Below are 24303 nucleotides of genomic sequence, written 5' to 3' on the forward strand. Positions count from 1 at the left end.
AGGCAGTGTCGTGGGGTGTTTGTTTTGGACGCAGTCGGTGCAGCCCCTTCTTCAGCCCTGGCTGTGCACCCTGGCCTCCTGCTCGCAGCACAGCAGCTCTGGGCCTCGGTGAGCTGCAGGCTGCTACGGAGATAAGTCACGCACTGGCACGCCACTCCCACTCTCCTCTTTAATTTGTCTTACGCAGGAAAATTGTAATTAAATCATTCAGGGTAAACCCTTGAGTGTGGAGCAGGGAGAAGCGTGCTTTGGTGAAGGTGGCTGGTAAGCCCACTTCCCTGCTGTGCAGGGCACCCTCCTCGCCCTGCGCCGGGATGAGTGGCCCCTGTCCTTTGGGGGCAGTACCAACCCCACGGTCCAGGCTTCCTAACATCCTGTCCCTGTGCATCAGGGACAGTCGGCATCAGCACTTTCGAAATTCAGGACTTTCTCCCCACAATTGAATCCCGTTTGCTGTGCTGATGATGTATACATTCATCGGGGCAGTGACCCCGCCTGCGTCCCCAGTGCCTGAGAAGTGGGGGTGGGCAGAAGCTGAAGGAGCTGGCAGAGGAAAAGGCACCTTCCTGACTCCGACCGCCATGTCATTCCCCAGGACCAGGGAGGCCAAGCTTCTGAGGTAGATGAGAAAACTCAGACCTAGGGTCCCTGTAAACATGACACTATTACCTTGTTTTCTTTACTCGTCTGACTATCTTGCTTTAGGAAATTCCAAGTTTTGGTGTGGGTAAATAAAATCCACAGCATGCAAATGAAACATTTATGAAAATGCTAAATTTAGTAAAGCCCTTGGAGCTTCTTGGATCAAAGCAACTATGTAAATACAAATAGCAATTACTACTTAAGTAATTGCCTGAATTAAAATTCTAAATATCACATTATGTTATGGTGCACTGGGGAAGGGAAGGGAGCTCACACTTAATCAGTCTTCCTCTGCACAGGCGTGGGCTGAGTGATGGCTCATTGTAGCCACGTGACTGCTGGGAAGTTTAGGGATTATCATCTCCATTTCACAGATGAGGAAATTGAGTCATAGAGATTAAAGAACTGGTCTAGGGTCACAGACTGATTAGTGGCATATTCAGTCTCCAAATTCAAGTCTCTCTCCCAGTTTATAAAGCAGCACTTGAAGTTTCGTTCAGCTTAGAAGTGAATGCAGTCATGCACTCAATGCTGGGTCAGTCAACGCTGGGCTGCATGTTGGACGGAGGCCCCATAAAATGATAATGGAGCTGAAGAGTTTCTGTTGCCAAGCGTATCTTAATGTCAGCGCGCAGTGCGTGACTCGTGTCGTGGTGCTGCTGGTGCAGACAAACCCGCTGCATGCCAGTCCTGTAAAAGTGCAGCCCGCAGCCCTGCACAGCACGCGGCACTTGCTGACATGACTGTCGCGGTTTCTGTGCTCACTGCTGCCATTTTCGTCGTGTAAAACAGCGCGTGTTACTCAGGCAGCAGCCCGTCCATCTCGTGTGCACACGTGTTTGGATTGCACCGTCTCCTCTTGCACTGGAACCCTCTCGTGTGGTTGTGTAGTTACATGCTGCACAGGCTTGCAGCCCAGGAGCAATAGGCTGCACGTGTGGCTGGGCGCGCGGCGGGCAAGGCCGTCCCAGCTTGTGTGGGTGCACTCCGTGTGTTCACATGACAACAGCATCCCCTAATGACCCGTTTCTCAGAGTGCATTCCTGTCCTTAAGCATCACATGACTACTTGTGATGAACTAAAGTCAATATTCCTAAAAGAAATTTTAAATTTAATTTAAAATTAATTCAATTAAGCTACTGTGTGCATATCAGCACATTTTAAGGAAAAGAGCAATTTCCTCTTAACTTGGATATAGATATTTTCTAGGCCTTTCTTGAAGGCCTAGAAATTATTTACATCTGAAGCAGCACGTAAGAAAACAAAAATGACCCCGTGCAAGACTTGCACACAGGCAAGTGCACAACAAGCCTCTCTCCCTTAAAAGCATCCCCACTTCCTTTCCGCCTGGTAAATCCCATGTTTCCTGGTGGATACATCGTGGGTCTTGGCTCCATTCCCGCTGACCCCTGTGGGCCACATTGGAAATGCTCCTTGTGTGGTGGTCCTCCCCAGGTTTTTGCTCTCAGCTGACCCACCGTCAGCGGCTGTTCTGTAAGGCGCGTGCTTCTCAGAGGGAGTCCTAGCTCTGCTCAGGATTTGCTCCAAGCCTTCCCGAAGCATCGGGAAGAGGCTTCTTCAGCCTTCGGGAGATCTCCGTTGTCCGGCCTCTGCCTTGGTTGCAGCTCTCAGCTGTTCTCAGAGTCAGGTGACCAGGTCGGCCCCCTCCCGGGGTCACCTGCCTCTGTCCACTCACCACGCCTCTTCCTCCGTCATCATTCTCCTCTGTTGGTGCAACGCGTGCATCGCACTTGCGTGTGCTTCCTGCGCTGCCCCGCTGGCAGCTCTTTCACGTAGCCCTGAAGCCTGGGCTTGGCTAGTGCACCCTCAGACAGTTTCACTGATACACAGTCTCTGGTCTGTGTTGGTGGCCTCTTGCCATGTTGCCATGTATCTGACTGTGTAACAATAACATTTGTGTCTGCGGGGCCTCACTATTTTCAAAAGGCAAGGGACTCTGAAATGTGGACAGCCTGGTGCTTTCTTTCTAATTTTTTAAACTAAAATCTATGTTGATGAATAAATATTGGTGCTTTTGGTTTATTTTCTAAAATTCTAGAAGCTTGGTTTCAGAACTGTTCTAGTTTCATAAGCCTTTCACTGTTGTATATATTCCTGTTTAGGGCCTTTTGAGCCAGATAATTGATCCGTAGGCTCTAGCCCAGTCGTGGGCAAACTACGGCCCGCGGGCTGGATCCGGCCCGTTCGGCTGTTCTATCCGGCCCGCAGAGCCGAAAGAGCGGAGGGTTCTCTTGCTCTCCCCTCCGCTCCTTTACTTTGAATTTATATTAGTTCACACAAACACTCCATCCATGCTTTTGTTCCGGCCCTCCGGTCCAGATTAAGAACCCATTGTGGCCCTCAAGTCAAAAAGTTTGCCCACCCCTGCTCTAGCCTCTCATCATTCTGAGTAGCTCTTCCTCGTTGCACCTTTTCTTGGTTTCGGTTTTGAAAATCAGATGATTGGTCTTGTATTTCTTTCGATTTGAAGTACTTGAGCACACACTGGCTACCACCAATCTTCCTTTCCCATTACAGCATTTTGGAGAACCTGCAGTCAAATTGTCCCGAATTGTCTTCAAAATTGTTGCTGCTGCTTCCTGCAAATATGTGTTGAGGCGATTGATCTGTAACAGAGGTCAGCAAATTATGGCCTACCAGCCAAGCCTGGCCGTTGGCTCATTTTGTAAATAAAGTTTTATTGGAACACAGTGATGCTCATTTATTTATGCATCATCTGTGGCTGCTTTCACGTTAGAGTGGCTGCCTTGAGAAGTTGTTGCAGAAACTAAGTGGCCCACAAAAATGAAAATATTTTACTTTCTGGCCATTTACTGAAAAGAAATTTGCCAACTTCTGACCTTAACTAACAAGACCACGTTTCTCAGATTCCCTGATGGCACTCCCATAGTGCTGGTTGGACATTCCTCCAGGAAGATGTGGGTCTCATGGTCTGAGATGAGGCGTGGAACGTGTGTTTGTCGGACCTGCCCAAGATGCTTGCTGCTCAGTTTCAGCAGCTGCAGCAAATTGGGCATCACCTGGCAGCCTGTTAGCAATGCAGAGGCCAGGCCGCTCAGCGCTGCGCAGTCAGGGTCTGTACTGCACTCAGCCCCAGGGCGTGGCGTGTTCATCAGGTCCCCTTGGTTTGGGCAACGTTGGGAAGTAAGAGTTTTTCGGAAAAATTTTGAAAATCTAATGCTTCCCATTCTTGTATGAACCAGCAGAGCAGAGAGAGCGTTGTTGGAGGGAGAGGAGCCAGCATGCAGGGTGGTGGAGGCAGCCACCATTTACTGAGCTACTGCTCTGTGGGGCCCTATAAATAAAAGCCTTGCCCTGGTTGGTGTGGCTCAGTGGACAGAGTGTCAGCCTGTGGACTGAAGGGTGTCGGGTTCGGTTCCTGTCAAGGGCAAATACCCAGGTTGCGGGCTTAATCCCCAGTATGGGGTGTGTAAGAAGCAGCCAATCAATGATTCCCTCTCATCATTGATGTTTCTCTCTCTCTCCCTCTCCTTTCCTCTCTGAAATCAATAAAATATATATATTGATTGACATCAGCCTTGATGCTCTTTTTCCCATTTAATCCTCATAATAATCCTATGGGCTACTTACTGTCCTTTTTGTACAAATGGGATTGTGGGGCCCAGAAGCCACACAACTAGCTGGAAACCAGTCAGGGACTGGCACTGAGGTCTCCCCGTCCCTCAAGTCCTTGCAATGACAGCTATAGTCTGGTGGTTCCCTGGGGGCTGCTCCACCCAGACTATTGGGTTACAGTCTTTAGTCCTTAGAGCTCAGGGATCAGGACCAGGCCACAAGCATCAGGTGGTCGCCTGGGGCCAGACCGGTCTGCTCAGCCTTGAGGGGCGTTTGGCGAAGCCCCAAGGTTCTCTGCTGCGTGTTCTGTCTCATCTTTCTGCCCGGGGCGCGCAGGGGGCAGGCTGGGCATGTCCTGTCAGCTGTCCTAGGGACCAGAAAGAGAAGGGCGGATGGCCAGTTGCAGGGGCCTAAAATGCAGGCACCTCTTTCTGCTCCAGAGTGACACTTGGTAGCATCACCCGCATCTGTTTGCTTGGGAAATAGCCTGTTGAGGGCAGAAATGTTCCTGCTTGCCCAGGGTTTCCGGTTCAATCCCCAGCAGGGAGCGTGCAGGAGACAGCTGACCCATGATTCTCTCTCATCATTGATGTTTCTCTCTCTCTCCCTCTCTGAAAGCAATACAGATATATTTTTGAGAATGTTCTTGCTTATGTCAGAAGGAGCACCTGGGAGCTAACGAGCAATTTGTACACAGGGTGCTGCGGGGGGGGTTGGCGACTGTAAGGCTTTGACAAGCTGGGATGCGTGTGCCCTGCTGCTGACAGCCATGGCTCCTGGGTCTCGGCGGGAGGAAAGGCTCTGCAGCCGTGCCAGAGGCCCAGCGAGGACTGAAGTGGCCTCGCCCGAGGGACCGGTGCATGGATTTTCTTGAGGGTGTATCTTGTGTGGTGATTAAAAGAAGATGAGTCGGTTATTATTCTCTGAGAGCTGTGGTGTACTTTTTGGCATAACATATCGTCACTAGACGCTACAGCTTTTTTCTTTCTTGTGTTTAAGTAATAAATAATTTTCAATAAATGGCATCATTGCTCTGGAGAGTCAGTTCATTTTGTTTCTCTTAAAGGAATCTCGACCATGGGCTCTGCCATGTGTAGCGGGCCAGCTGTCCCCACACCATATTTGAACCCCATTTTCTCGCTGTGTAGGGAAGACAGTCTCGGATGATAGGGTTTCCCGCCAGATTCCTTTGTTGGTCCCAGCCCTTTGGCAGGTGTGTGCACTTGTGTGGAAGGCTCACCCTCCTCCTCAGTCTCCGTTCGCTTTCCCGGTGGGCAGCATGGCAGGGGAGCCGCGCTCCGGCCTGCGGGAACTCGGGCATTGTTGCTTGTACTGGGGTAAGAGTTTTGTTGAAATGCATACTTTGCCACTTGGATTGAACGAGTAGGAAATTTCCTTTGCCAGATACTGGATTCATCCAAAGTGGGAAGGGAAGCCACAAGTCTGCAGAAGCCTGTGACTTGGAAAAGTCCTGGCCCTACTCTCTTCAGTGACAAGTAGGAGTCCCATGTTCTTAGCCAAGCGTGGGCCTGGTGAGGGGGAACCCTGCAGGAGTCTGAAGTGGGAGTCATGTACTTTTTCAAGACTGGCAAAGGTGCTTTCTTGCACCGTGTTCCCGCGTGGCCTGCGGCCAGCTCCCGGGGCAATGCCATTGCTGCCTCTGCACAGTGTCCTGGGCCCAGTACCCACCCCCTTTGTAATCAGTCACGGCCTAAGTATATCATCTGTATGTGTAAAAGCCAAGTGACCAGAACAACAAAATGACTGGAATGACCGGTCGCTATGATGTGCACTGTGGCGGCCAATCGGCCCATTGGGGCTCCGACCGGCCCCCCACAACCTCCCGTGGCCCCTCCCCCTGGTGGGGCTGGCCAGCCAACTACTGTGGTCCCCCGCATTCCCTCCCAACCGTCGGCCTGGCCTGATTGGCCCCCATCGGCGTGAGCTGGCCAGACCCCACCAGAGCACGAATTCGTGCACTGGGCCTCTAGTAACGTCTATTCTCCTCATTAAAACCATAGTGGAGGCTCACACAGGAAGGCTGTTAATGTGTGTCCCCGCTTGTCACTCTGCCTGTGTGAATGAAGAAGATAGTTGCTTTGGGGAACTATTCCGGGGACTGAGCAACAGATATACCAGCCAGAGAATTCTCTTAGCTGCGATTTTCTTGTCTGTGTAAACTCAGAAATAGCATCCCGATGGGCCCCGTGCTCTGCAGTCACAGCACAATTGCACAGCCCAGGTGGTGTTCAGTGGGCCTGTCCCCTGGGCACATGTTGCCAGGAGCTGTATGGCCTGGTCAGTGTCTTCATCCATCTGGGAGTCTGTCCCATTCACAGGAAGGCTCGGCGGAGCCTGGCCGGCACTGTGGTCAATGTGGTGCGAAGAGGAGGCCCCCATCCCAGCAGCCTCTGCAGGAGAGCTCGCCTTCAGGTTACAATGTGCACACCCACACGGGCTCAGCGAGGGAATCCAGGAGAGCCTTTCCTTTCTCTGCCTCACTGTTAGAAGCAAATGGTTAAGTTGGCAGGTGTAGTCCAGGTGCGTGAAACATACCTGGTTTATAGCAAGCCACACACACACACACACACACACACACACACACACACACACACACCTTTTTTGGGTGTTGTTTGTGGGTTACCGCCGTTTTAGGACAGTGTACCTGTACTAGATTCTTCCATAGACTCTGTGGCTTTTGTTCTCTGTTTTTGCGTTTTCAGTTGTGAAAATGATTTTCAATATACAGTTTGGATTGTTGGGCTAGTTATTGTTTTTAAGTCTTAAAATGAGAAAAGTGAAAGGGAAGAGAGAATCATTACTAGTCTCAGATATCTGAGAGTGAAACATTCCATGGAGTTGTTAGAACTGAACTGGGAGAATCAAGAAAACAGATTGCCCCATAAATAAGATGAAAAGGGGGACATTTTTAAAGGCACTTTGGAACATTTACCAGAAGGCACAGCCTTCTCCATTTTATACACTCAAATGTTGTTATGCTTTTGTGTCACTACTTCTATTCTTTTTAAAAAATATGTATTTACTGATTTCAGAGAGGAAAGGAGAGGGAGAGATAGAAACATCAATGATGAGAGAGAATCATTGATGGGCTGGCTCCTGCAAGCCCCCTACTAGGGATGGAGCCCACAATCCAAGCATGTGCCCTGACCGGGAATCAAACCATGACCTCCTGGTTCATAGGTCGACGCTCAACCACTGAGCCACGCCGGCTGGGCACTAGATCTACTCTTGTTTGGTAAACACAGACCCTATAGTAACTAGCTGATGGTGTTTATACAGGTAGTATAAACCTGTAAGACTTCCCTCAACCAATAGATACTCTTTTATGACCTTTAAACTTCAGCCCTTTTATGGTCTTCAAGGAAATCAATCTAATGGCAAGGTTGATTCCTCTTTCATTCTTTTTTCTATTTTTTTAAATACTTTTAGGTATATCTTTGAAATATCCTTTCTGTGTGTGCATTTTGCATCGTGGCTGTGAATGTTGAGTGTGAAGGTACATTATGGCAGAAGATAAAGAAAAGCATACAATGTTTGTGTAAATCAAGCATGTCAAACTCAAAGGCTAACACGGGCCAAATAAGGTTTAAGTTTATGTGGGCCACAAAAAAAAAAAAAAAAAAAAAAACCCAAAAGCTTCAGTTTTCATAGAAATGTAGGTTTATTTTGATAGAGACATGCTGAATCCAAAGGGCTGAAATAAATGAATTATGGTTAACATAAAATAATAGAACATTTTAATAAAAATTAATATTTTTTTCTTGAACATTAACTTACCAGACACTGAATAACTGCACAAATTAATAAGCATAACGCAAATAGACCTATTCTTCTTGTTCTCTGAAAGCAAAATATTTCCTGTTGTGCACACCAAACAAGTCAGTCCAAGTCTAATGACGTGGCGATCGACTGCTAAAATATTCACTGCTAGTATTAGTGGAGAGAAATGGTGTGCCTGCATGTAAGGTGCGTAAGGGAAATGAATGCAACACGATTATAGTAATCAGTCATTAGCGAACATTGTAGTTCGTTATTAATAATTATGAATAACAGGATATTGTAAAAATCAAGTTACAAAATTTTTATTGAAACGTTTCTTACATTCTGTTATATTGGCTGGGTCGCATGCAGCCCGCAGGCCACAAGTTTGACACTCTTGGTGTACACGATTCAGTCTGGTTTCAGGAGGAGCCATGGTAGTCATTGGTGGGGTGAGGTTAGACATCCAAAAGGCTAACCGTCCACTGAAATTACTATCACAGACCTGAGACGTGGACAGGCTTCTGTGACTGGGTCTCTTTTTTATATCTGAAATACTGATGGAAACATTCTGGTACATATGAGCCCCTATATTCAACTTAACTTTTTCCTTATGAGTCGTATTTTTGACAAGAACAAGATGTCTAGTGTTAAAGATCCGTGTGAGAAGTAAATGGCAGTTTAATTAGAAAAAAAAATTAACACCAAGAGCTGGAATAATCCAGTGGTGTTGGAATAAATTATAGGGTTATACGGGCAGAACTACAAAGAAACCTAAGGATGAATGGGAAGTTTTCCAGCATTCAACCAAAATGCGTTCCTAAGCAGGGCGGAAGTCACTGGGCGGTACATCCATTCAGTCCGCACTGCGCACCAAGCACTAACCACGTCCCAAGTGTCCGAGGCTCTGGAGGATACAGCCATGAGCTTGGCAGAAGAGATATAGATCAATTAAGTAATTATATAATAAAAAGACAGATAGAATCAAGTTCTGAAAAAAATAAAGCGGGGGAGGGGGAAGAGAGGCTAAGGTTACCATTTGTATAAATGGGTTGGTCTGGCAAGGACTTTCTGAGGAAGTGAATCTTGAGCCGCTGTGAAGAAGTGAGGGAAGAGCCCTCCAGGCAGGGGACACAGCAGAAGCAAAGGCTATGAGGCAGGGCAAAGGGGGAGCTTGTTTGCTCAGTCACAGCCCATACCTCATGTGGGGTGGGGGCGGGGCGGCTGTGTTTCTGGTAATTATGAGGTGGTCTCTGAAGCTGGACTGCCTGCATTCCAACACAGGCTGTTCACTTAGTTTACTTCATCTTGCTGTGCCTCCGTTTTCCATCTGTGAAATGGGTATGATGCCAGCCCTTGCTTGCTTCATAGATCAACTGTAAAGATTAAATAAATTAATACACATTACAGTCTCTAGCGTATACTAGGTGCTCAATAAAAATTGTTAAAGTCATTTATTCTTTCAAACCACATTTTTGAGCATTTGTTATACGCTAACTTGTACCTTCTGGGAATTAAAAGATGGCTACAATATAGTTCTTCCCCTTTAGAAGTTCATAGTCCAATCAGAGACACAAACATGGAAACAGACACTTGCAACACAATGTAATACATTCAGAGCCAGGAGTATATGCAAAAGTCTATAATTTGTTTTAAATGGGCCCTAGTGGAATATTGTAGAGTATGTATTTCCACCCCACATGTGCATCAGGTGAGATACTGCAACTGAAGGGGAGGTTCCCTGTCTCTTGTCGCTTGCTGCATCCTGGCTGTCTAGGCCAGCCAGTCCTTGGGCAGTTGGTGCTGAATTTCATCACAGAGACTATGCGAACTGTTCAGAAGATTGAGAACCCCTTGTAACCTTTGGCCACCTAAGCTGTAAGAGTCCTGGGAGCCTTTGTCGATGCTTTCACATGCTCCAAACAAGAGAAAAAAAGGGTGTTTCTGTAAGAGTAATTCTCACTTGTCACTGGCCTCAGCGCCACCTGTAGGCCTGGCTTGAGGACAGGTACTGACCCCAGTTCTGGTGTTTCTGACTCAGTAAGTTGGGGTGGGGCCCAAGAATTTGCATCTCTGACAAGTTCCCAGGGACCATTCTTTGAGAACATCCCAACTGCTATACTTATGCTGTGGCGTTCTTCCTTTCCCACCAAAGTGACAGAAGTGATCTGGAAAACTTATTTACTATCATTTAGGACGATCTATGTTCCAGTGCCAAAACTCATCATTCAAAGAGAAAAAAAATTAAGATTATGACCCAACAAAATCTATTTTATGGAATAAAATTTCTTTAAAAATTCCTAATATTGGCCTTTAAATCATGTGTAAATACTCTTGTCTTTCTAATTTATTTTTTGTTTCATTGTTTAAAAGTGCTTTTTATGCTTCAATCATCTGCCTGATCTCATTCTACCTCTTATAGCAAGTGAGCTCCTGCTAATACGTGAAGGACCAGATAAAATGTTACATCTTATGTACCAGCCATCTGTCCAGTTCTCTCCCTCCAACTGGAGAACCGGGCAGACTCCTTCAGAGAGGAAGAGAAAGTAGTCACAGCCTGTGCCCAGGACTTTAAAGGTGTTTGATTCACGCCATCATGATTAAACATTTTGGAAATGCACCCCTACTAAGAGTACTTTTTAATTAATCATGCACATGTCTAATGTTTTACCTATATTATAAAAATTAGAGGCCTGGGGAATGAGAAATACGCACACACACGTGTGTGTGTGTGTGCTCATATAACTTATAATTGCACCTTAACACATGTATACGTCAATTTCAGTATTCTTCATGACTCCCGGTGTAGAGACTGTTCTAGGAACCCAACTCCATGCTTCTCACAAATTAGATGTTTATGTAAACCCGCTGAACTAAAGAGAGAAGAGTTTAATTCAGGTGATTATTAATGAAGCATTCTGTACTACAGAAAAATAAAAGCAGCTACATAAAGCAGGGGTCACTTGAAGGAAACATACACGCATGTGCTCTTCGCTCTCTCGTGTGGCCCTCACACTGCAGCGACCGGATTCCTCCGGCTATGACTGTGCTGACACCCAGAGCACTGAGGGGAAGGCTTCCACAGGAGAGGAGGAGCGGGACTTGGATCTGTGCTCTTTGGTTCCTGGGTGCTGTGACATCTGGGCAAGGTGCCACGTGGGCCTGGTGACTCACCACTGCAAATACACTTGCATTGACATAATGAGAATGCTGCTAAATGGTGTCAATAATTTTTGGATTAGTGGTCCCTTTTCCGTATTGACACAGTTGCTCAAGGCCACTCTTTGGAAAGCATTCTGTTTTCCTAACAAGATCCCAGGGCTGATGCTGTCAGCCGTCACCTCACAAACTCAGGGCAGCCCTAATTGATGTCGGAAACAAAAGCTGGACCTCTGCCTCCTCTTGGTCTTTGCCTTTGTTTACCCCTTCACTCAGCACCATGCAAGCAGGCATCCGCCTTTGTCATCCCTGCGGTCTGTGTTGCGAGGGACTGACTGCAATGCACCATACAGCCTCTCCCTACCCTGTGCTTCTGTGCCCAGAACTGGCGTCGGGAAATCAGGACAGCATGTTTTACCCAGAGTAGCTGAAAAGGGAGATGGGGCAGGTTGGTGATGTGGATGGTGAAGGAAATAACTTGCCAAACTTACCACCTGTCCTGGCACCACCCTCAGGTTCTCACCATAGGCAAAGCAGCCAGCACGGGTCACAGGTGCACCTACACACGGGCTCCTGGCCCAAGGGGTGAGGGACACAACGCTGCTGTTGTGGCCTTTGTAGGTCTTTGTCCCATATATTCTGATGACCCTGAGGCTCCTCCTTCCCCACTGAGAATTCACATAGAAGGGTCTGCAGAGCCTGGCCAGGGCTCAAGAACCAGCTGTCCACTCAGTCGCCCTGAGGAATACTCCATGAGCTTTTGGTTTTCCAAACTTTAGTAATTTGAATGTGCCCCGTTCTTAGGAAGTTGCCATATGTTCTTACATTATTATTTATGTTATTTTCTTAAAATTGACTTATTTTTCAATTTAAATGAAGTAAACATTGTCCTAAGTGATATTTGTGAACGCAGGTTGAGGTTGGAGGTACTAGATACATTTTTGTCCGAGACCAATTTAAATAACCCTTCCAGTCTTTAGGAACCCTGTGTTCACCCAGCCTCGTGTGGACTCGCGTTGTGTGTGCTTGTCACATCCTGGGATATTTTGGCAGGATTCCCTCTCTTTGCTGAGACGGGCCTTGACCAAATATGGAACTGTGCTAATTGTACTGGAACCTGCATTCATGATAGACTCTGGTTTCTTAAAAAGCCCAAATCTATCACTTATCTTCCTAAAAAGTTTCCAATACCCTGCTATTCACACATATTCTACTTCCAGGCTCAGGGACACCACTCAAGGTCAGAGGGTCGTAGTGCACACCTAGAGTTTGGAAACTGGAGTTTGAGTTGACAAACCCACTAATTCAACAGTGGGGCCAGGATACTCCTGAGCAGTGTCACTCACAGATCTGTGATCATGTGAAACTGGTGTTTGTTAAGCAGAAGTAGGAAATGACCTCCTCTCTGTGCTAACTTCCTTGAGTCTTACCTGCTTTGTGATAAATTTTTTAAAGCAGCCTTGCATTTAATTCATTAATAACTCAGAGCAGCATTTTTATGAGTTTGTAGCTACTCTTGGTGAAGTTGCTCAATACCACCACTTTCCATATTTCTTCTTCTTCAACTTGTTCTTCAACCCACAGTTAATACAGAGGGCACCTCAGGAATGTTTCTTTAAGTGCAGTAATTTTTAGGGCAGACACTGAGACACACAGCACTCATGCTGTGGTCCCTGGCCGGCCCCATCTTCATCACACCAGAGCCAGGGGCCTCCCACAGTCTCTAGCCCCACAACTCCTGAGTCAGAATCTGCAGGGTGAAAAGGTCTTTAGGTGATTTATATCCATGAAAAAAGTATGAAGCAATATCCTTAGCCTTCAGCACAATTATGAACTTTTACGGCCCAGACAGTGAACCTCAAGTCATTCTCTTGCCATGTTCAGTTTTTGCCATATCTGGATTTGCCTATCACTACTTTTTATTTAATATCTTTCTGAAAATTGACTAACTTCAATAGATTTCTAAAAGGTTACCTCTGCGAAATCACAAATCGGATTTATTAGTTGCATTTCTTTTAGTAAACATAGACATGAAACCAGCTTCTCCACCTTCACCCAGCCTCTCCCAGCTTCACCAGCTTCTCCCAGCCTCTCCCAGCTTCACCAGCTTCTCCCAGCATGCCTGGCTTCAGTGGCCACAGTCAAGACACTGCAGAAAGATGACCCTGTACTTCTCTCAGGATAACTTGTGATTTCAGGGGGGAAATCCCTGAACATAGATGGTTAATAGCTTTTATTTCAGATGTAAAGTTAGTTAAGGTAGCCCCACATCTCATGGCACAAATTTGAGAGCAGATAATATAACAATAATCTCTATCATCATTTAAAAGCACAAATCTGGCACTTAATAGACTAATTCACAGTCTCTCCATCGCAAGTTTTACTCATGAATATCATATCATGAGGGAATGTGAAATCCTTTAATTAAACATGATTTGAAAGCAGCAGAAATGGAGAAGAGTGTTTGGGGAAGGGGAGTGAAGGACTCTGTGCTGGGAGTGAAAGCTGGGGAAGCATGGATGTGTCTGTGCGGGGGACCAATCTCCCGTCACTCCAGGTGAGGCCCTTTAAGAGGCTCTGATAAACAGCCCTCTCTGTTTAGATTATAAAACCATAAAACCAGTTACCAACTTACTTTAGGAAAACTGATAAATACGTAGAATAGCATATGTCTATAATGAGTGAAAAGCAAAAACTAAGGCAGAATGTGAGAAATAAGCTAAGTCATCTCCAGGTGTTTTCAGTGAAGGTTAAAGGAGAAAGGTCATGTTTACAAAGCTACCAGGAACTGGCTGCTGCTTTGCTACCACTCTTGTCCCCACATAGCACTTGCACTTTTATAGGAAGCAAGAGACCTGTCCCTAGGTCTACAGCCCACTGTGGGAAGACACCTGTGCCACTCAGTTTCTACCCGACACTGGGATTTGACTGGCAGCTGTGCTGGGGGAGGCAGCCATAGTATGAAAGCTACCAGAAGAATGGCCCTAGCGTGGAAAACCAACATCTGAGCAGTCACTTTGCTGCTCCGAACCTGCACTGATCTTTATGTGGCCACCGTGACCAAGTTCCAAAGCCAGCTCGCCTGGTTTGGTTTCATTCAAGTTGACCTGTTGATATCAGTTCTTGACAATCTAGTATAAAAAACCTGAGATCTGGCCCTGGTGGCAAGGCTTGGTTGGTTGGAGTGTCATCCTGTACGTCAAGAGGCTGCGGTTTCGATTTCCGGTCAGGGCACATACCCAGGTTGCAGTTCCTCTCTCCCCCGCCCCCTCCCCGTTCCCCTCCTCCTCTAGTCCTTTCTCTCAACAAATCAATAAAATCACGTCCTCCTGTGAGGATTAAAAAACCTGAGGTCTGATTATTGTTTTAATATCACTTTGTCACTAGAAGTCAAATTCATGCTCCCATATTCAGACCTAAGAAATCCTTGGTATGATACTGAATATATCATTGAAAGTAGGATATCGTAGCAAGGGAGAAGGCAGGGAAATGTTAAGTAAAAAGTGAATAGAGAAACTGGGGTCATTTTCGTGTAAGTTAAAGAATCTACCAAATAAAAGGGAAAGTTTAAAAATAGTCATAGTTTCCATGGACACTATTATGGTCACAGTTTTTATTAGTGGACGGACGTCCTGACACTGTATCAAGAGAACACCCCTCGGAGACCAGCGGTATCTGCAGTGGTTTTGTGTTGGGTTGGGAATGAGCAGCGCCTTGCCAAGCAGCCCAGGTCCTAGGCCACGACCTGCCTGCGAGAGGAGGATCTGTGGCTGACAGTGTCATGGAAGGGACATAGGAAGCATGTGCACATGGACATGAGACGAAAGAATTGAGAGACAGGCAGGGAGAGGAGACCTGAGCACAGCGAGGCCCGGAGGTGGTGTGGCGGCGAGCTGGTCATCCCCGTTAGCCGGTGCCTGTCTCAGGGTCAGCGTTTCACTTTTGTTGGCTGGCTGGAAAGGCCAGACGGCGAGGAAGGGAGGGAAGCACACTGCTTCTAATTCCAAGGAGGTGACATGGGATTAGTTGTACTTTCTGATGTGTGTGGCAGGGTGTGGACGATGGGTTAGGTTCACAGGGGTAGGGAATGGCCGGCCCTTGGGCCATATAAGGCCCACAAAGTCATTTGGGCTGGCCCTGCCAAGGCATTAGGGGTGAGTTCATTAAATGTTTGACCAAATAGAGGAGGCTAATTTTTAATTTTGCATGGCCCAGAGATGATGTTATAAACATCCAAATGGCCCTGGCAGGAAAAAGGTCCCCGCCCCTGGTTTAGAAGGAAACGGCCTGTGGGCAACAGGGGAGCCCCTCTGTCACTGTCTGGAAGAGACAGACTCACTCACTCTTCTGAACCATAGTCATGAAGCACCCACTCCCTACTCATCTTGTGAGTAAGAAGATCTGTGTCCCTGCCCTGTCCATCTGCATATTCTTGGTAGAAGAGCCATGGAAGTGTTACCACTGGGAGAGGTGACACAGGTCATCTGGTGGGATTCCCTTCAGTTTTCAAATGCAGAAATGGAGGGCAGGGCCGTTTAAATGACTTGCCAGGTTTCTGGTTGTTAGCACAGCAGTCATGACAAAGGAGGCCTTTATCCCTGAGCTCCCTTCCAGTGCTGGTGTCACAGGAAGGCGAGGCCATGCCCACTCCTGCCTGGAGCTGTGAGGAGGAGGAGGAGGAGAAGGTGCTCATGCTCAGGCTGGCTGGGCAGGGAAGTATGCCTCACATTTGTCCTTCAAAAAGTGGTTGTACTAAGCTTTTTTTTTTTATTATTAAATTAAATATATATTTCTGCCCCCATCAAACTTTAAAAGTTATTTTATAATTTAATGTAACTTCAAAAGTTATGTTACAATGTAAGTATAAATTTTTTGAGAACACAAGCAGTATATTAGGGAAAAATAAATAAGCAAAAATGAAGTACAAAAATACTAACGACATATTTATGTTCAGTTGTTTTTTTGACAAAGGTGATAAGATAATTTATTTGGGATAGAGTTACCTTTTTATCAAACAGTGTTGAGACAACATACAAAAGAATGAAGTTGGACCTCTTCCTCTCACCGTATACAGAAATTAATTCAAAATGTGTCATAGACCTAAAGGTGAGAGCTAAAGCTGTTAGAAGCAAACAGGAATAAAAAATAAAACAAAACTTGCAGCTCAACAGAAAAGAGACAAAAAAAACCCCAACAATATTTAAAGTGGGCAAAGGACTGACTGAAAAATATTTCTCTAAAGAAGATAGATACGTGGTCAAGAGGTCGAGTAAAAGATGTCAACATCAGCCGTGGCTGGCGCTCGGGTGGTTGGAGCCTCATCCTTGTGGGCTCTAGTTCTGAGTTTTGGGTTTTGGGTTTGATCCCGGGTTGGGGTGTGTACAGGAGGCAACTGATCCCTTCCCCTCCCCCTTCCCCTCCCCTTTCTCCCTCCCCTTTCCCCACCCCTCACTTCCTCTCTAAAATCAGTAAACATATTACATATTCTTGGGTGGATAATAATAAAAAGATGTCAACACTATTAATCACTAAGGAAATTATATAAATCAAAAGTACAAAAAGTTACCACTTTACATCCACTGGGGTGGCTAAGATAGCCGTACAACAAGTGTTGGCAAAGATTTGGAGAAATTGGAACCCTCAAACAGTGCAGCTGCTTTGGAAAATAGTCTGGCAATTCCTTAAAATGTTAACTCGAATTATCACATGACAACATCCTACTCTTAGATATGTAGCCCAAAGCATTAAAAACATACTCAGACTAGCATGCATTTTCATATTGGCACTAATCACATAGCCAGAATGTGGAAACAGCCCAAATGTTTGTCAGTTGATGAGTGGATAAACAGAACATGTACACACAGAGGAATAGTATTGAGCCATAAAAAGGAAACCAAGTGCTGACACTCACTGCACAGTGTCCAGAAACCTACATGCCATTATACTAAGAGAAAGAAGCCAAATACGAAAGACCACATACTGTATGATTTCATTTATATGAAATGTCCAGAATAGACGAGTCTTTAGAAACAGAGAGTAGAAAAGAAAAAGGTACTCCACAATTTTGAGTGATTGGAGAATGACCAGCAGTTTTCCATAACTTAATTTATCAAATAACATGCCAGTGAAATAAAATACAATTTATAATCTGGGTTATTTTTTCTTGGGGTCGGGGAGAGAAGCTTTAAATCCAAAAGGGAACAGATGTAGCCTTTTGTTACAGATGTATCAGAAATTGAGAGAGGAAGGAGACAGGTGAATTTGGAAAAGAAAAAACAGGTAGGGGAGACTTAAAAGACAGACGTGGGAACCCGAGGCGGGCACAGAGGAGCTGTGTGCCTTCGGAAGGAAGAGCTGGCATCTGAATTAGCAGGAAATACCTTGGGGTTTAGCAAGGTGTCTATTCTTTATCTCTCTGTCAAAGATGATACTCTCGGTTGCCTCAGAGAATATTAGCTCACAGGACTAATGGTGGAAGGACCACTGAAGACTACACACTGAAAGTGAGCTATTCTTGGTTTTAGCAGGTGAACTTAGTGATTGTAGGTCTGAGTTTGGTTACTTAGTGAACTTGGGAAGGCAGTAGTGGATAGTCAGCATTGAGGAACCTTCGTGTTATATAAAATTTCTCAAAGGCTAAAGTCAGTGTTGAAGTTAAGTCTCTGGCTGGTATACTTTGATATGAAAAGAATAAATAAAAACAATTATTTTTTTAAAGTTTATCTTTATTGTTATATTTATCTTTATTACAGATGTTCCCTTTGTTTGTTTGTGTTTTTTCCCCCTTGACCCCTCCACCCAACACCGGTCCCCCCAGGCCTTCACCACTATATTGTCTGTGTCCATGAGCCCTTACTTCTATGCATGTAAGTTCCTAGGTTAATCACCCCCTCCACACCCCCACTTTCCCTCTGTGATTCGTCAGTCTGTTCCATGCTTCTGTGTCTAGAAACAATTCTTAAGTAAATGTCACAGGAAATGACATGACAACATGCTGTATTTACTATTGTGTAACGTCGGGAATTGTTGTTACATGTTTATGTGTAATCACCCTTTCCTTGGCAAGCTGGTTCTTTCTGATCTGAAATGCTGTCACTATTATTTTGTTAAAATCATACTTAATTTTTACATATCAAGGATTATCAAGAGAATGTTAAATCAGCTGGTTTTTCTTGATTGCATACTATTTGTATTTCATATATTCACAATAAAATTAATCGAAAGTGTCAGAATGCTGTTTTCTCCCGTGTATTGGCATCATTCTGGTCATTACCTTTAATAATATGAATGATATTTACACAGGTCTTTACCTTCCAAAAAAAGGGGATATACAGCTCAGTGTATGGAAATTAAATAGAATGATACCATTATCTCCTGTCTGTTCATTCATGAATCCATCTAACACTTACTGGCCTGTGTTCTGTGGGAGGGACTGAGTGTGTGGAGATGAATTAGACCTGATCCTTGCCCCTAGGGATTTCCAGCCCAGGAGTTTATAATAAGAAACAAGCAATTGAATCTCAATTTTAAAAAGTTTAATTGGGGGTCAGACAAGTTTCATTCCTTCAGAGCCAGGACGTCTGTCTTTGTCCCTGGCCCGGCAGCTGCAAAGCCACCCCCTCCCCCGAGAGTGGTCCTTGAACCGTGTAGTTATGTGATTGGCTCACAGGATTTATTTGACCATTGGATGCCCACGTTGTCATTTTTCCTCCATGTTTCATTCTATAAATGTCCTAATCAGTTCACGGTAAAAACCTGCTTTCCCTTGTTTTTAAAGTTCCCTCCTTGTCCTTTTCGGCAAGTCCCCAAAGGCAGTCCGAACTTGAGTGTTAGTCCCACTCTTCTGCTGAGATGGGACTCAGTCCAGCTGTGGGGGGATGGGGCTTCAGACAGGAGGGGCCAGAGGCCTCTGGGGCGGAGGGCACAGCACTGATTCTTCTCATGTACGCGTGTTTGTATATATGAGAAATTACAGTTGCACAGCAAACAATTCCTGCAGCACACAAAATAAAAACTTCAACGGAAACAAAAAGTGATAGCATAAGAACTCAGTTTCCCACCACCCACCTCTCGGCCCTGGTCCCCAGAGGCACAGTTACTACAGAATCTTTCTCCAGACATTCTGCCAGGTCCCCTCGCCAGTCTGTTTCTTTTGTTTCCAAAGCCGAGCCCTTTATTTCAGACAATTGTATATTTAAAAGTCTCCAGTGGTATATTAAAAGGGAGAAGCATGTGACAGTAGTGTGAATGTTTCTACTTGGTAGGCTAGGGATGCGTTAGTGGGCCATGCGGGCACAACGCAGAATGCGGGTGGCTGCTGGGCTGGGGAGAGGCGTGCGCTCCGTCCGGAGCCTGCAGTGTCATATGAACTTAAAAAAATAAGAGCAGACAGTCTTTTCATAATAAGAATGTAGTTTTAATGCAGAGGCCAATTTTTAAGCAGACTTCTGAGTGTGGGACTCTGTGTGAGGAGTTGACTTTCTCTGGACTTCAGGTGTCACTGGTTGTCCTTCCGAGGCCTTAGTCAGTTGTCATCTGTCCTTCCTGACCAGGTTGAAGTAAAAATAAATTCTTAGAGCACAGTAGCTTTTATTCAAGCCATGGAGGCTTCACAAATATGTTAACCAAAACCCAGGCGTGGAGGGGCGGTGGCAAGCATCACATTAAATCATGTACATCTTATTGTAGTCATAAGCTCCTCTGCTGAATGGGTAGTGTTTTCTTTCATAAGATTATTTACAGAACACTCTCAGCTGAACCCAGAAAGCACAGTAGAATCAGCATTTGCAGTTTTTAGCTACATGAGTTCCTCATTTTGTTGTGCTTCATAGATACTCCTTTGTTGTAGTTGTTGTCTTACTATTTGAAGGTTTGTGGAACCCTGCCACAAAGGTGATCACTCCTTGAAGGCTCAGATAATGGATAGCAGATTTTAGCATGAAAGTATTTTTAATTAAGGTAAGTGCATTGGTTTTTTAGACATAATGCTATTGCATACTGAATAGACTATAGAATAGTGTAAATGTAACTTTTTTATATACTCTGGGAAACCAAAATCATGCGTAACTCACTTCATTGCCATATTCGCTTTATTGCAGTCGTCTGGAACTGAACCCACAATATCTCGAGGTATGCCTGTATTGGTATTAATTTTATATCCTTACTCTAGTTGAGGTTTCAGGTTTCCAGTTTAAAGAATCACACAAAAAATATGTATAATGGCTAAGAATGGAGTTGGCATGTAGCATTTCTCAAGAGCAACTTGATAGAATATTCATAGTAAATTTTAAAACTTAGTACTTGTTAACTGAGTCATCCCATTTCTCTGAATGTATCTCCTGGTAAAAATCAGTTATATACTGGGATATTTAGCCTGGTAAAATTTATTTCTGACATTATTCATAAATTAAAGAAACAGGAAAGGAATGTCTAAAGTAGATGAAAGTTAGATAAATTTTGGCATGCGACTAGACACTAGAGCCTTTACACATCAATAAGCAAGGTACTTGAAGACTGCTCGATACCATGAGGACTTATTTACAAAATTACATTGGCTATAAGAGAATGATATAAACTTCATGCTTTAATTTGTCAAAAATATGTATGCGTGTAAGTATAATTTTTTATTTTCAACATTTTCCAAGTTTTCTGCAATTAACATATATTAACTATTAACATTATGAAAATACCTTAAAACTCTTAATAAAATTGGTAAAGAAAAATTATTATGGTTAGGATTTTTCTTTTCTTTTTAAGCTATTTGTAATACCATTATTTTTTAAGTGATTTCCTTCTTTCAGAATATGTGAGAATTCTAATAGTTAGAAGGATTCTTTAATTTCAAATATTGTCAATTTTTTTAAATTCTATTTTGTGTCATCTATTTTTCTAGTTTTATTGAGATATAATTGATATACAGCATTGTATAAGTTGTATACCATAATAATTTATGTACATAGATGATAAAGTGATCTTCATAATAAGTTTTATTAGCATCCATCATCTAAAATGGTTACATCTATTTTACTCCTTTAAAAAATAGGAAGGAGAACATGGATAATAGCAATTCTTTCCTTTAGTCCAATTGAATTTTACCCTCTGTCATTGGGCTTTTTCATAAATCTCGCTATGGCCATCGTAGTTTACTTGGGTTATTCTTGTCTCTCTGAGGGGCACCCTTCAGTGCTCTCATAAGGTAGTTTTGTACAGGGTTGGGTGTGGTGTTGTTCCCAGGTTTGTTTTCCATTTTAAGGCAAAATAGCTTATTATTATTATTTTCAAATCATATAGATTTCCAGCAAAATCATTCAAAAGTTATAGGGAGATACTGATCTTTGTTAAGGTGTCATTCTATGTATGTGTGTGTTTATTTATTTTTGAGTGCAGAAAACATTCATGATTTTTTAAAATTTTATCTTTATTGTTGAAAGTATTACAGATGTCCCCCTTTTTTCCCCACTGAACCCATCTACTCTGATGCCACCTTCTCCTCAGGCCTTCACCGCACTATTGTCTATTCATGGGCAATGCATATACTAGTATGCATATAAGTTCTTCCCGCTGAAATTCATCAGTCTGTTCCATGCTTCTACATCTCTGGATCTATTTTTTTTAGTCAGTTTATTTTGTTCTTTAGATTCCACATATAAGTGACATCACATGATTCTCGTCTTTCTCTGACTGGTTTATTTCGCTAAGCATAATACTCTCCTGATCCCTCCATGCTGTCTCAAAGGGTAAAAGATCCTTCTTTTTTACAGCTACCTAAGTGTGTTTATTTTTAATGTTCCCTGTGGAGTAATTAAGTAAGGGACAAGTGGATTTGTATGTCTGCTGTATGAATGTGAATCAATAAAATATATTAATACACATCCTAGTGGTGATATCAAATACAACACTCATGACCTGGCCGGTGTGGCTCAGTGAGTTGGAGCATCGTCCCATGTACCAAAGGGTTTTGGGCTTGATTCCCCATTGGGACACATAAGCTTCAGGTTCAATCCTGGGTTGGGGCATGTAAGGAAGGCAACCTATTGACGTTCTCTCTCACCTTGATGTTTCTCTTTCTCTCTCTTCTCCTCTCTCCAGAAAAATAATTAAAATAATAAAATAAAATACAAGACTCCTGTGTGTGCACACGAGTGCGTGTGTGCGTGCATGTGTGAGAGTGTGTGTGTGTGTGTGTGTGTGAGAGAGAGAGTGTGTGATAATTCACTGTGCTTGAAGTTAAAAGTCAGGAAGAGGCAGTGGAAAAGTTGCAAAATATCCCTTTCCTTGAAGAGAATGTGCTTGTGCACAAAACACAACTTTCAGTGTTAGCTTTATATTTCTATTTGATGGAAAAAGGGTATGGAAACGACTGTAAAAATACTTTGTCTGAAAGAAGTCTAGATGCAGAAACCTAAGAGAGAAAATCTTTGCGAATGTGGTTCATCAGCAAGTGTGCAGCTCTGCTTCCCCGAATGCACGCGGCCAGGTTCCGTGTCTGGTGTCTGGTCCATGGGCCAAATCATCAGGGATCCATCGGAAGCCCACCGGGGCTTAACCCTTTCTTGTTCTTGCCAAGTTTTCTCACACAGTTGGGTCAGCAATTTTAGGGATATGATCTTCTTGCCATTATTAGCTTTTTTTTTTTCTTTGAAGCTAATTATCTACTTGGATATGTTTGTCTTTCTGAAGTATTTTCTCAATTATTTAATTGCACTATTGTTTGCTTGACAAAATTAACTTGTGAAAAGATTGTGTGAGTTATGGTAAAGTAATTTATGATGGAAGGGAAGAGAAAAATGTATAATCTGGGTAAAAAACAGTAAGATAATCAAAATTAAGTACAGATTTTGCAATTTCATTGTGCAGATTAAAAGTTAAGTTCTAGCTCCTTAAAGAATCCTTCGCAGTCTGAGCAGAGAGCTTTGCATCTAATCAAAGTCTGTCAGACACTTTTTCTACATGGTGGCACATTTCTAACATTGCACTGTTTGCATTTGGGCATTTAACTCCTGCTTTTAAGTAACAGTGCAGGATTAATGGGTGGAATTCATGGGGAAAGGAAACGCAGAGTCATCCTGTTGGCTTGGGCCTTTGTGGGTTCCTTTGTGGGGTGGTCCTGGCAGCAGGCTCCTTCTCTGAGCCTCTGTGTGTTTTCTTTCAGTTTGCCCCACGAGGAGCACCCCCATAGCCATCCGCTCTATGGACATGGTGTGTGCAAGTGGCCAGGCTGTGAAGCAGTGTGCGAAGATTTCCCATCGTTTCTAAAGTAAGAATGGTTTTACGTTGCTTTCTTCTTTTTCGTAGCCATCCCGTCCCCACTTCCATGTTTTTCCTCCTATAATGCCTATTTGCTGGAGGGTGTCACACGACTGCTTTGAGAGGGACTGGACATCTCGAGGTCGGGCACACTATCTCCGGAATGGTGACAACTTTGAGGGAGGCCTGCCCTGTCGAGAGCAAGGGGTGCACACGCCAAGGACAGTGTGATGCACTTATTAGGAAGAGCCTATGTTCACCCAGTTTTCCCACAATGATAGTGATTAAAAACACATTCTCCCAATATTAAACTTGCAGTTAGTTTTCACTTTTATTCATGTCCCTAGTGACTACTCATTAGCCTACTTTTCTAAAATTGGTGCCAGTTACTAGCCAATGGCAGCTTGTTGACTGGGCCTTTTTTGTGTTTCCATACAAATGACTTTATAAACATAAACAGTGGATGCTGAGGAAATGTTGACAGCTTGATTCTTATCTTTCTATATTGCTGTTGACTTTGGTTCCCATTCTTGTCCTTATGTGGAGAGTGCAGTAACTTTAATTTCTACAATTAAAGTATGACTAAAATTTGGGTTATCTCGTTTGAACCTGTAACACATGTCAAGTACCTCTGGAAGTTATTGATGTGTCTACCTGAAGTGAAATGCTTTACACTGCAGCTTAATATTTCCCTTACCTGCTCTACATCATTGACATCTTGTAAGTATATCGATAATATCATTGAGTCATTGATATGTAGACTGAAAGTTAATACATTATGTTTAATATATTTCTATACCATGGAACAATCAAATATATGTACAGATATAACTCCTCTATATCTAGGTGCATGATGGTTTACAAATGGAGTGTTGAGGG

General features: G+C 44.0%; 1 protein-coding gene across 4 annotated transcripts in view; it reads left to right on the plus strand.

The window, feature by feature from the left end:
* The window catches only part of FOXP1 (forkhead box P1), a 560454-nt gene that overhangs the window by 486060 nt on the left and 50091 nt on the right, over positions 1-24303 (plus strand). For all 4 annotated transcript variants that reach the window (XM_080676551.1, XM_080676553.1, XM_080676554.1 and 1 more), the window contains one exon: positions 23330-23434. In XM_080676551.1, coding sequence (XP_080532677.1) covers positions 23330-23434 — 105 coding nt within the window. The remainder of the gene's footprint in view (positions 1-23329; positions 23435-24303) is intronic.

The sequence above is a fragment of the Plecotus auritus genome, assembly GCF_963455305.1.
Source record: "Plecotus auritus genome assembly, chromosome: 6".
NCBI lineage: Eukaryota > Metazoa > Chordata > Mammalia > Chiroptera > Vespertilionidae > Plecotus > Plecotus auritus.